General features: G+C 52.2%; 3 protein-coding genes across 7 annotated transcripts in view; 1 reads left to right on the top strand and 2 right to left on the bottom strand.

The window, feature by feature from the left end:
* CCDC28B (coiled-coil domain containing 28B) overlaps nucleotides 1-3625 on the bottom strand; it is a 5186-nt gene extending 1561 nt beyond the window's left edge. The window contains exons 1-3 of one of the 3 annotated variants that reach the window (XM_014549512.1): nucleotides 3188-3625; nucleotides 1819-2074; nucleotides 17-183 (exon numbers count right to left, since the gene is read on the bottom strand). In XM_014549512.1, the coding sequence (XP_014404998.1) occupies nucleotides 17-183; nucleotides 1819-1982 (331 nt within the window). In that variant the 5' untranslated portion in view covers nucleotides 1983-2074; nucleotides 3188-3625. The remainder of the gene's footprint in view (nucleotides 1-16; nucleotides 184-1818; nucleotides 2075-3187) is intronic. The other 2 variants (XM_014549511.1, XM_005878346.2) reach the window with 2 other exon arrangements.
* The window catches only part of TMEM234 (transmembrane protein 234), a 24976-nt gene extending 15009 nt beyond the window's left edge, over nucleotides 1-9967 (top strand). For both annotated transcript variants that reach the window (XM_005878343.2, XM_014549514.1), the window contains exon 5: nucleotides 9798-9967. In XM_005878343.2, coding sequence (XP_005878405.1) covers nucleotides 9798-9805 — 8 coding nt within the window. In that variant the 3' untranslated portion in view covers nucleotides 9806-9967. The remainder of the gene's footprint in view (nucleotides 1-9797) is intronic.
* The window catches only part of TXLNA (taxilin alpha), a 14913-nt gene continuing 8641 nt past the window's right edge, over nucleotides 5894-12165 (bottom strand). For both annotated transcript variants that reach the window (XM_005878348.2, XM_005878349.2), the window contains exons 7-11: nucleotides 11286-11405; nucleotides 10979-11053; nucleotides 10428-10520; nucleotides 9975-10070; nucleotides 5894-9264 (exon numbers count right to left, since the gene is read on the bottom strand). In XM_005878348.2, the coding sequence (XP_005878410.1) occupies nucleotides 8938-9264; nucleotides 9975-10070; nucleotides 10428-10520; nucleotides 10979-11053; nucleotides 11286-11405 (711 nt within the window). In that variant the 3' untranslated portion in view covers nucleotides 5894-8937. The remainder of the gene's footprint in view (nucleotides 9265-9974; nucleotides 10071-10427; nucleotides 10521-10978; nucleotides 11054-11285; nucleotides 11406-12165) is intronic.

Below are 12165 nucleotides of genomic sequence, written 5' to 3'. Positions count from 1 at the left end.
AACTCCCAGGACTCACCGAAGGCCTGTAGCCGGCCTGAGTGGAAATCATTGAGCAGGTTCAACAGTCCTCCCTCCATCTCATAAACATCGGTCACCTCGGTCAGGAACGAGTGCTGCAGGGGGGTGCCTGCGGAGCCACCCCCACCTCCGGCCAGCACCGGGCGGCATTTCTCCTTGCCTACCCTGGGTGGAGTGGACATGACCAAGGTCACAGGGCAGAGGCAGCCAGGCACCCCCAGGTCTTTTGTGCCATCTGTCTGTACACTAATTCATCTTCCTATCGACTCATCAACATAAATGGATATTTGTTCTTCTGGCCCTGCGCTGGGTACCAGGACTAATAAAGGGAAGGGAGAGTGAGGAGGGATGAGGGTAAGAAGTCAAAATAAGTTTTGTGGGGTTTTTTTCTAACAATGATAAAGTCAGAGCCATGCCTGGAAGGAGGCTCCTGGGTTCCTGTCTGAGCCCCCACCTATTCCTCCTGTGACCCTGAGTGAATCACTTGTCCTCACTGGTTCTCGGTGAATTTGGGGACAGTTACTCCCTTATTGCCATGAGAGCTATCTTACCTCTCCCCATAATATCTTTCTGACACTCTTCTATTTAAAAACTATAAAATTTTTTATTGATTGATTGATTTTGAGGGAGAGAGAGAGAAACAAAAACACATTGATTCTGTTGTTCTACTTATTTATGCATTCATTGGTTGATTCTTGTATGTCCCCTGACCAGGATCGAGCTGCAGCCTTGGTGTATCAAGAAGATGCTCTAACCAACTGAGCTACCCGGCCAGGGCCTTTAAAAACTGTTTTGAATTTTCCATTGCCCTTAGAATGACACCTAACAACCTTCTCAGCCTGGTCCCCATCTGCAATCCCATCTCCAATTGCATTTCTTCTTATTCCTTCCCCAGTCCAGAGCTTCAGCTATACCCACTGTGGCTGTCCCTAAACATGCCCCTAAGGCAGGGGATGTCAAAGCCATAGGGAAACATAGCAGTTGGAGAAAGAACACACAGGGACACATTATAGGGTAGGATGCAGATTCCCAATCATTAAAAAATATTAAGCCCTGGATGGACCTTGAGAATGTTATGCTATGTGAAATAAGTCAATCAGAGAAAGCTAAGAACCATATATTTCACTCATATGTGGGATATAAGACTGAAACTCACAGACACAGACAACAGTATGGTGGTTACAGAGAGAAGGATGGGTTATTAAAGGGGAAAGGAGCCAAATATATGGTGTCGGAAGGTGATATGACTTTGGGTGGTGGGCACACAATGCAATATACAGATCATGTATCAGAGAAATGTACACTTGAAACCTATATGATCTTATTAAACAATGCCACCCCAATAAATTTAATTTAAAAATTAGGCAAATAATTCTAATTGTATACCTGAGTAGCTCCTCACCATTTCCTACCTATGACACTCCAGGGCCACCAAACCACTTATGGTTCCTGGAACTTTCCAGGCAGTATTTTTCTTCTTTCTTATGCCAAGCAAGCCCCTTAGAACATTCTCCCTGTCCAGTGTACCCCCCAGCCTTGACTCTCACTTCCTGGCAGGCAGTGCTGCTCACTCCCTGCTCTGAGGTGGTTCAGTCATCACACTGTGTGACCCACCCAGCCTTTTCCCCACACACTTGAGGATAGACGCTGGGCCTGAGCATTGGGTTCTCAGGGGCAACCCCAGGGAAAGCATCAATTATTGCTCAGTACCTAAAGGCTAAGGCCCCTTTACCTTCCTGACCACAGTGCTCAGCTTAGAGTTAGGGTCCCTCCCTTCTTGCCCTTTCCTTCTGTACCCACCTCTTGAACTTGGACCTCTGTTTGGGGGACGGCAGATGAGGGAGGCCCAGGGCCAAGGAGCCACTGTGGCTGGTGGGCACAGGGACCCTGCGGAGTGTTCCTGGGGCTGCAGCCGGCTGGGTCAGGCAGGGTTTGGGACTCCTTTTCTTCTTCTTGTCCTCCATTGATGCTGGCTGGGCCTCAGGCCCTGGGTGGGAGGCAGCCCCACTGAGATCTGAGAAGCAAAGTCATCCCTTCACCTGCCAAGCCCCGAGAGCTGCAAAGGAAGGCCCTGGGACTTTCCAACTATCCCTTCACATCCACCAGGGCCTCTGTCCCCTCATCTGTCCAGTATGGGGAGGGCCCAATGCCAGCACCTACTGTTGGGGTCATGGGTCTGTATTTGAAGGACCTTTTGAGCCCACTCAGGTCCCCACCTGTCCTCCAGCCCTGCCTGAAAGGGCTGCATCAGGTAGGATTCTCCAGAGGCTGCTGGAGTTCCCTGCCCTGTAGCTGGGGGGGGGGGGGGGGGGGGCGGGGGCGGAGCTGGCAGAGGAAATGTGGAGGAGGGAGAGGCAGTGGAGGTGAGCTGGCAGGAGCTCCAAAGGATTAGGGTGTCTTAGCCAGGCCACGTTCTGTATGTCAACTGCTTAGGCAGAGGCTGGGAGCATCTGCATGGGAGGTGACCCAAGTGTGGGTGTGCCACACACTAACCACCAGAGGATGGATGACAGCGGGAGAAACGGTGGCGTGCAGGGCAGGGCTCCGTGTGGGGTTTTCTCCCATTTAGATGCTTGCACCCCCTCCTCCATCTACTCCCAAACTCAAACACCAGGCAACTCTCAGAAGTTCCCTGGGACATGCTTCCAGCTGCTTCACCCTCCCCACTCAGAAAGTCCCTGCTTGGCTTCAGCTGGGGTGGGTGGTGGGCAGCAGCTGGCTGCCTTGGCCCCAACAATGGCTGGCCTGTGGCTGGCTGCTGGGCCTCCAGTCTCGCTCCGCCGGCAAGCCCAGGTCTGTTGAGGTCCTCCCCAGGGAGGTCTGGGGGCCCTTTCTGGGGGTTTCCCCGAGCTGCTCCTTCCAGGCTGCCACCACCAAGCCTGATCTGCACTCTGGGATGGTGGTGGTGCTGGGGGCATTTAAATCGGCACATGGCTGGTTGGCATTAGGGGGTGTGGCAGAGGGGAGACCTGCGGCAGCTTGACCCAATTAGGGACTTGATAGAAGAATTGGAGTGGGAGCCTCTGCTCCCCAGGAACCGCTGGGGACAGCCTGGGATCTATTTCCCACTCAACCCCCAAAACCTGTGCCAAGTGGATCGCTCAGCTCAGGAGCCAGGATCTCAAAGGGAGTGTCATTCTGCCCCACCCCACTCCCCGGGGCAACAGACCTGGAGGTTTGGGGTCTGGAGTGATGCTTCCGTGTGTGTTCCTCCGCCCTCAGCACTCTCCTACCGGGAACAGGGAACTGGAGGGGTGGAAGCTGAGCTGGCAGGAGGTAATTTGCATTTAAAGAGAAAGTGACCTTTATCGCTGGCGGTGGGGTAAGATGGGAGAGCGTCTCCACATTTATTATGCTGTTCCTCTCAAGACTTTACCTCCTCACCTGAACAAGGTGACTACGATGTTGTGTGATGGCAATCTAAAAATCATTTCACTTTCCCATCTGTTTTGGAGAGAAACTATAGTCTCACAAAATGGTGGTGGCTTTGTCAGAAAGAAGAATGCAGAGAGGGAAGAGAGGGAATGTGAACAGACATATATAAAAGCATGGACGAAGCACCAGGGCAGCAGCAACAGAAGAAACTGGGAGAAGACAATGATCCATCAAGTGAGTCCAGGAACCCTTTAAGCACTTTATGGTCATTTAATCCTCTTAACAGCCCTGGCGGAAGATCCCGTCATCGTCTCCTTTTACTAACAGTCAACAATAGTCTTTTGAGGGCAGTGGCACTCCTCCCACAACACCAGACACTGCTCGCTGGTAAAGCGCTGGGGGCTGTACTCAGTCACCGATGAAGTGACAGAACAAGCCCACCCCCAGGCCCAGGAGACCTGGGAGCGGGCATCGGGTGAACTGAAACCTGGCGTGTGACTGCGGCCTGGAGGCTGACACACTTCCCCACCCCCTGCTGCCCCAGGAGATCAATGGGGCAGCTATTTAAAGACCTGGCAGAGGCTCCCAGCTCAGGTCCTCAGGGAAGCATCTGATGCAACAGGAGACAGGCTGCCCTACAGGCTCAAATAACTGCCCTGGGCAGTGCACACAGCTGCTCCCACCCACCGTCCTCTCCCGAGGGGCAGGGGCAGCGTCCCTGGGTCTGGCCTCCGGCTGAGTTAGGGAGGGATGAGGCGCTGTGTCAGCAGGCTCCCCAGCAAGGCTCTTTCCCAGGTGCTTTCAATGCCCAGACTGCTCCTGAAGGGGAGACATTACTAGTGAGTCAGGACTTGTTCAATAAGCAGGGATCTGAGACAGGGGCCTGCATAGGCAGACAGGACAGCTGGAAGGCCCTCTCCTCCCTCACAGAACTGCAGGAGTGGCACCAGGGCTCCTGTGGAAAGTGGCCGAGGGCCCAGGAGCACCTCTAGGGTGGTTATTCTTAGAGCTGCTTTGCTCAGAGCTCCCAGTTGAGGCGGTCTCCCCTGACCCCCTCCGAAGGATCTTTGGAACCAACGTGGCCAGCACAGAAAAATATCAACCCATTAGAACCCTGACGGGAAGGGGCAGAGGCTCTGTGGGGACTGTTACAGCCAGCGTGGACACATCTACTTGTGGAGACGTGGAGGGAAGGGCACTTGGTTTGTCATTGGTTGGCCATTCATATATGGTCCTTTGTGATGAACAGCCCAGGCCCCAGAGAGAACATGTTACTGGGTGAGACATCCAGGATGTGTCCCATATAGGAGCTTGGGGTGGGTGAGCAGGAGTGTATAAGAAACCAGTTCATTCTTTTTTTTTTTTTTTTTAATCTCACCGGAGGATTTTTACTGAGAGAAAAAAGGGGAACATTAATCAGTTGCCTTCTGTATGCACCCTGACCCCGACCAGGGACTGAACCCACAATCTTTGGTGCAGGGGGATGATGCTGCAACCAATGGAGCCACCCAGTCAGGGTGAAACCAGTTCATTCTTTTTTTTTTTTAACCAGTAGAACACACAAAATCAAAGGAAAGGGACCTGGAGGTCCCTGGTGGGCTGGTGCCAAGAGATGTTGCCCATGGCAGACAGCCCAGATAGTGATGTCACTTGTCTAATTTGGACCACACCATGTGCCTAGCTTTCTGTTGCCCTTGATTTTGCATTCCTCATAGACCCTCCCTATCTCCTACCAAAGACCTTCAGTGGGTCTCCCTGGATATAGCCCAAATCTGGCACACAGGCTCTTGGTGACTTATTTGGCCCCTGCATCATCTCTTCCACCCCCTCCAGGGCACCTGCATTGAACCACTGTTACTAAACAAGGGGTGGGGAACGTCCGGCCTGCAGGCTGTATAAGGCCCATGAAATAAGTTGGCATGGCCCTGCCAAGGCAGTCATAGGCAGGACTCAAAATTCAATAAATCTAAGAGCTTTTTTCATAGCAACACAAATGTATATTAAATGAATTATATTAAGCAAATGTTATAAATATGCAAATGATCCTTAGCAAAAAAAGGTTCCCCACCTCTGTGCTAAATGGTTATCGAACTTCTACCTGCTCCTTGGGCCACAGGCCCTTCCAGGTATCCACCCCTATTCTCTTGCTGAAGGGGACAGGGCCTTCCTCCTCTTTGCTCCCATAGGACAACCACCCCTTCCACATCCGAACATCCCTTTTCTCCTCACCAGCCTGTGAGCCCTCCGAGGGCAGGGCCAATTTTTGACTTTATGAAAATCATCTCCGGTGCTCCCATACATGTGTATCATGTCAGCTTTGCCAAGGGCTCCACTCGGGCAGCTCCAGTGAGTCTGTGTGTCCTGAGCTGGAAGGGAGGGAGGGCACTCTGGAAGATGCAGGCTGTCAGGGCACAGCCAGACTTGGCAGCAGATCCAGACAAATCACTGATGGCTGGATGGATTCAGAAGCCCAAATGACCACAAAGGTCAGGAAAGAAGCAATAAGGCAACAGACTCTTTATTTAATAGGGTTTAAAATACATCAAAATCAAGTCCCTGGCTGTTGTGAATACCAAAATGAGACAAAAAAAAAAAAAAAAAAAAAAAAAAAAAAAAGCTGTCAGCACAGCTTCAAACAAATCTGGGAGGCCAAGTTGGGCCATAAGGGAAGCAGTTAGAGACAGATGGCAGCACCCCTCCCCCAGGAGGTGGGTACCTGGCTGTCCCTGGGGTGACCTTCTGTGCTGTGCAAGGTGGGAGGGCTGGGGCAGCTGGAGAATCAGCTCAGCAGGCCTTGGCCCTCCCCTAGACACCAGGGCAACCACAGTTGGGGTAGAGGAGGGAAAATAACGATCTTTACAGACATAACATTCTCTTACAGAAAAAAGTGCCTGAGCTCAGCCCATGGTCCAAAAACCTCATGGAAAACAAACAAGAAAGTGCTGTTGACACCTCTTAGAATCTGGTGTACATGAAGCTCTCAGCTGGACAAGGTCTGAACACAACTACTGTCAGCAGAGCCAAGGGCTCTGGGCTGTGAGCCTCGCCTGCTGTGGTCCCCTGGAGGAAAAGCTAGCAATCCAAGAAACCAACACAGCTCTTGGTCCTAGAACTGAGGTCATGTGCATGGGACCTGCCCTAGTGAGGAAGGCACTGGCCTTCAGAGAGGCCACATCCCCTGCATCTGGCCCAGGCTCCTGGCTGGCAGCACCCAGGTACCTGGGCTGACTTTGGAAAGCGGAGCAAGCAGAACAGCTGTAGTGATTACGATTTGGTCAATGGAGTTAGAGGAATGGGATCCCTACCTATAGCCTGGCCAGGATGCCCAGAGCTGAGAGCAAAGGTTCTACCCTGCCCAGGGCCTATTATTTCTGACCTGGGAAGCCCAGCTGGGGCCACCTTGCTCACTGTAGCTCCACTTGGTTTCAGAGAGCTGTTGTGCTGAGTTCCCACCCCATCACACTGAGCTCCCTCCCCGCTAACCCCATGGGCCTTAAGAGGTAGGTGAAGTGAGGCAGGCAATCATGTGGGCTATTGCAGGTCTACCTGATCTTTAAAGAGGTGGGCAAAAGCTTCTGCCTCCTCCCAATGCTTCCACAGCCCAGCAAACCCTGTATGGGGCAGTTCTTGAGTACCTCAACCCGGCATGAGTGAGGGAGCCTTACTGGAACAGGAAGAGGCATGTTTAGGGACCATTCTAGACACACCCATTTCAGAGGGGAAGACACTTCTCCACAGGAGAGCAATATCTCAGCCAGGGATGGCAAACAGGTCTCAGCACTGGCTGCTGAGGGAACCTCAAGAAATGAAATACCAAGAATGAGCAGGAAATACTCTGAACAGAGACTAGTGGTACCTACTATGGAGCAGAGAAATGGTGTACCTTTCACTTGCCATCTCTGGTCAAAGCCAGAACAAGGAGTACTTAATACTCTTCATGAACCTATTTTATAAGAGGGATTTAAGGGCTGAAAGAATGGGCTAGTTGTGCAAGATGAAAGAACCTATATGATAATGAATTAGCTTTAAGAAAATACAGCAAGCATCAGCTCAACCATTTTATCCACCTTGGTCTGTGGCTCCCTCAGCTACACTGAAGCCCAGGCCCAGCTGGAGATGGGACATAGTCCCCAAGCCCAGCAGAGCTCTGCTTCCTGATCCAAGACTCATCTGTTGTTCCAGAAAATTGCTCTGTATTAAGATGGCCTAATACCTTAGGCAAGTTTGCAACCAGCAGAACTTTAAGTATAGAGGAACATGTAAGGGGAGGGGATTATGGGAATATCTGCAGCCATTTTGTGGATTTCTGGGGGTTAAATTCTCATTCTTATCCATCAATTGTCAGACAAGAGCTGGGGCCCCCACACAGGAAGAAGTAGGATATCGAGGACACTCAGCTCTTACTCCTTGGACAATGGAACCAGAGCAAATCTCAAGGACTGCACAGTGGGGATGGGGGCAGGAAGCAGAAACAGACTCATAAAGCCACCGGGAACAGCTGCTCCTGGGGCCTAGCAACTGCTACATGGAGGCAGTGGTGATGGCATTGGTGGTGGCCTTCCAGGATTGAAACGCATAGGATTCAAAGCCCTTTCCTTTCTCTCACAATTTGATCTCATCAAACAGGAACCTAAGCACCAACATGACAAAAGTGCTGGGTGGGGTGGTGAGGGGGGTGAGGCACTGGAAGCCAGGAACCCAGGCACCACTGCTAGAGTATTCCTCCTCCCTCCTCAGAAGACCCTCAATACAAACACTGTCATGTGCAACAAAAACAAAAAACCTTCCGAAAGAATCCTTTGGGCGATCCCATCAATCATTTGTGCAGGCTAGAGAGGCACCTGTGAATGATAAGGCTACTGAGAAGCATCACTGGCCTGGTCCTGGCACTACCACAGGGCAGGGGAAGCAGTGCCGAAAGGGCTCCCTACCAGCACACCATCCTACACAGAACATTCTCCAGGTTCCTTGTCTGAGGCAGGAAAGTGGTTTGATCACCAGCTCTGAGTGCCCTGCCAAGGCTCTGTCTGGGGACCCCTTTCCTGGTTAAGAAAAGCAAAGAAGCGTCCAGAGGAGCTAGGAGAGCCAGAGCTGCCAAAGCCCTGCCAACAAGAGAAACACAGTCAGGCCTGGGTGTGTCACTTGTCATGATCCCTGAAGGGCAGGGAGGGAAGGGGTCTAAGCCTCATGTCAGGCAGAGAAATGTTCAAGTCACTGTCCTGCCAGGTCACTGAAGGCGGCTACAGATGACGACTCCGCTTCGACTCTTCGGCTCACAGAAGAGCCACTGCCTTCATCTGTACACACCCACTCTGCATCCAATGCAAGCCTATTTTACACTTACAGATATAAATGTATGAGGCCTTGCACATGTCATATGTACGTGAAGCTGACCCACGAAATTCAAACTGCAGTGTCATATGCCAGCCAGGTCAGAGCACCCTGGGCCTCGGCACTGGACTACTTAGCAGTGGGAGCCTTGCATGGGCCAGGCCTGGCTGGGCTGCTTGCTCCCTTCCCAGCATGCCCCTAGTGCCAGGCTCCCTAGGCGGTGGTGGAGGTGGGCTCCTGGGGCCCTGTTTGGCCTGACGCTTCTGTGCTTGGTGCTCCAGGGCAGCAGGGAGCTTCTGTGGCTCCTGTAGAGCTAGGTGCTTGGACCCCGGACCCCTCGCCACCCTGCTCTTTGGAGGCAGTGGCAGCCTCTGGCCTTTGCTCAGGGCCGCTGTCAGTGAGGGGGCTCTGGCCACCAGCACTCAGGTCCTGTACCCTCTTGTTCAGATCGTTGCGCTCTGTCTGCAGCGCCCGGCACAGCTTCTCCAGCCGCTGGATTTTCACCTGCAGGCCCTCAAGCTCTTTGTCCCGGAGGGTTTTCTAGGGAGAGAAAGGGGGCCTTTCAGTGTCATGCCATCGATCCTCCACCTGCCACTGCCACTTGGTAGAAAACATTCACACTTTAACAACGCTGGGAGCAGACTGGAGTCCAAAGCTGGCCCCTTTCAAGTGAACAGCCCTGGTTTATGCCAAGACCTGGCTGTCAGTTGAGGGCAATGTGGTGTAGGGGAGGGGCATGGCTTAGAGACAATGTATTTCTCCAAATATCTACCAGAAGACCTTGGCAAAGTACTTGTTTTTGTAGCCGATCTCCTGATCTGTTAAACTCGTCTACTAACATCAACCTCACAGATCTCAAGGGAAGGTTCAATGAACTGGCACAGCACAGACATTCAGCAGGTCTGGCTGCAGTAGCTACTCTAGCATAGAGTTACTTTCCTCTCCTACATCTCAAGTCACAAAATCAAATGATCGGGGCCACTCCACATACAAACTACACACATCATTGGCACCATTTGTTTTTCTTGTTCCTTATTCTTTTCTTCCATTTCTTCCCTTTGCTTCCACTGCAGGCCTATGACTGGGCTCACCACCTCCCCTGGGGAGAGCTGGCAGTGCCTTGGACTTGGACAGACGTGCCCAGCTCCACCTCATGCCAGCTGCATCACTCACTGCTAGAACTACAGAAAACGGCCTGGTACTCAGTAACTGCACACCCCATCCCCGGCTGCAGAGCGCACTCAGCCCACCTCTTCAGCCATCTCCAGCAGGGCCTTGTTGCTGCTCTCCCACCGGGACCGGTACATGGTGGTTTCTTTCTCCAGCTTCTTGATCTTCTTAGTCATCTGGGTTATGTGACAGGCAGAGGAGATGGTCAGGGCACAAGCTGTCTGCATCTGTGTCCCCAAGGTGGGGCAACGGTCCCATGGCAGCAGGCAAGGCAGTACAGGACGCAGCCAGTGCTTCCGGTGCCACCTTAGGACCTCTCAAGTTAAATGCCCACTGCCAATAACAGGAAACGGCAAGGCAGTCCCTTCTCCAGGACAACCCGGAAGGTGAGGGAGGAAAGGGTGTGACTCCTTCTTACAGTCCCTCCCCTGGTCTCAATCACACTGTTACTGTAAACAGCTCTCAGTGAGGCACCACATTCTGCATGAAGCAGCTGTGCCCCTGCAGCCAGACCCAGCCTGGGCCAGTGTTACCTTTTCCATCTCCTGTTTGAATGTGGTGAACACCTCACTGCTTTTGGAAAGAGTGTTCTGGAACTCCTCGAACTTCTCCGTGTATAGGGCAAGCTGGGCGAGAAAGAAGCCCACAGTTAAGACCGAACTTCCCTAGAGGGCACTTCTGGTCCACACACGCAGACCCATGCTTGGCCCTCTGACCCAACAATTCCGAGATCGCATTTTTCTTCATGTAAGCCTAGAAAGTAGGATTTGGGGTGACATGTTTTTTTGTTTTGTTATGTTTTCAAATGTTTCTTCCAGAATTACATTAATTTATAGAATTAAAACCATCTGTCCCCACCCCCTCAAAAGCAGCACAACTTCCGACTAGGAATGAAGTCCTTCAAGCTCACCTAGCCACCTGGTCACCACCACAGAGGTGCTGGGCGGGTCCAGAGAGAACAGACTCAGCAAGGTCACAGAGCAGTCAAGGTAGTCCTAGAATGAGGGTCCCATTGCCCTGCCCCCAGGACGGGTCCCAATGAGGAGTCCTTGGAGGCACAGGGTCAAGATACACACTGTCTCACCTGCTGCTTCAGGTGGGTCTCCTGCTGCTTCATCAGCTCACACATCCTCTGGGACTCCACTGCCTCTTTGAGGAGCTATTTCCAAGATAGGACATCAGACCTCGTTAGAAGCCCCAAGGGGCTGTGTGTGTTTTTTGCCAAACACACCAGAACCCACTGAAGTGTCCTGCTCTCTGACTGGTATCTGAGGAAGCAGTGCCCTGCTCTGGCCAGGCACCAACCTTTCCCACACAAACGTGACTATGAGCTAAGCCAGAACCCAACCCACCTCTTCTAAGACCCCCCAACCCCAGAGCCTGAGACTCACAAAATCCTTCTCCCGCTGGTGCCTCTCCTCTGCCTCCTTCAGCATCTCCTGGGCCTGCTGGAGCTTGGCATCCACCAGCTGCTGCTGCAGGTCCTTGTGTTTGAAGACTTTGTCGATATGCTGCAGGAAAGCATGGTGGGAGGGGTCCACCTGTTAGGACCTGCCTTTCCCTTTCTCAGAGAGGCCGGCCTAATGGCTACAGACTCCAGGGCTCCCTGCCCAGCCTCCCATCTCAATCTGACATGCTGGACTCCCATGTGTACCATAGGACATGGGCCCCACGTCCCTGGAAAGCCTACTGTCCAACCTCACCTTATTTCTCTCCCACTGAGTCAGTCCTGGGTGAGCACAGGGGTTATGGATGAAATCAGCTCCCAGGAAGTCAATTAATAAATACTCAAATCTCCAGCCCCAAAAGAGATCAATCCACGGGGCTGACAACGCTCACTTTTATAGCTTGACTCCCTTGTAAGTGGGAAGGGCAAAAACGACACCTCTGCCAACACAACAGCTTAGCTCTATTGGCAGAGCTCTGCTCAATCTATAGGTGAAGATTTGATATTGCAAGGAATAGCTGTCCTAACTGCAGGAGGAGCCCTGGGAACCAGGACGGGTGAGAGAAGGTGATGAACTCAAGTGCTACAAAGGTAAAAAAGGGATGTAGGGGAATTGTATGTGTTTTTTGAATGAGGAAGGGAAGGTGGCTTGGGGATGTGTCCAGTTTGGGACATGAATTTCAGTCTCCTGTGATCTGAAGTCCAGAGGCTCAGAGGGGGCAGGATGGCAGTGCCTGATTCTGACTGGGGGTGGGGTGTAAATGAGGAGCATAGGGCCTGGGGCCCACAGCTGTACCTCTGCGGGCAGTGCCAAATCTATTTTG

The sequence above is a fragment of the Myotis brandtii genome, unplaced genomic scaffold (genome assembly GCF_000412655.1).
Source record: "Myotis brandtii unplaced genomic scaffold, ASM41265v1 scaffold555, whole genome shotgun sequence".
Taxonomy (NCBI): domain Eukaryota; kingdom Metazoa; phylum Chordata; class Mammalia; order Chiroptera; family Vespertilionidae; genus Myotis; species Myotis brandtii.
Note: the sequence above shows the minus strand (reverse complement) of the source record. Positions and strands in the feature narration are given on the sequence as shown.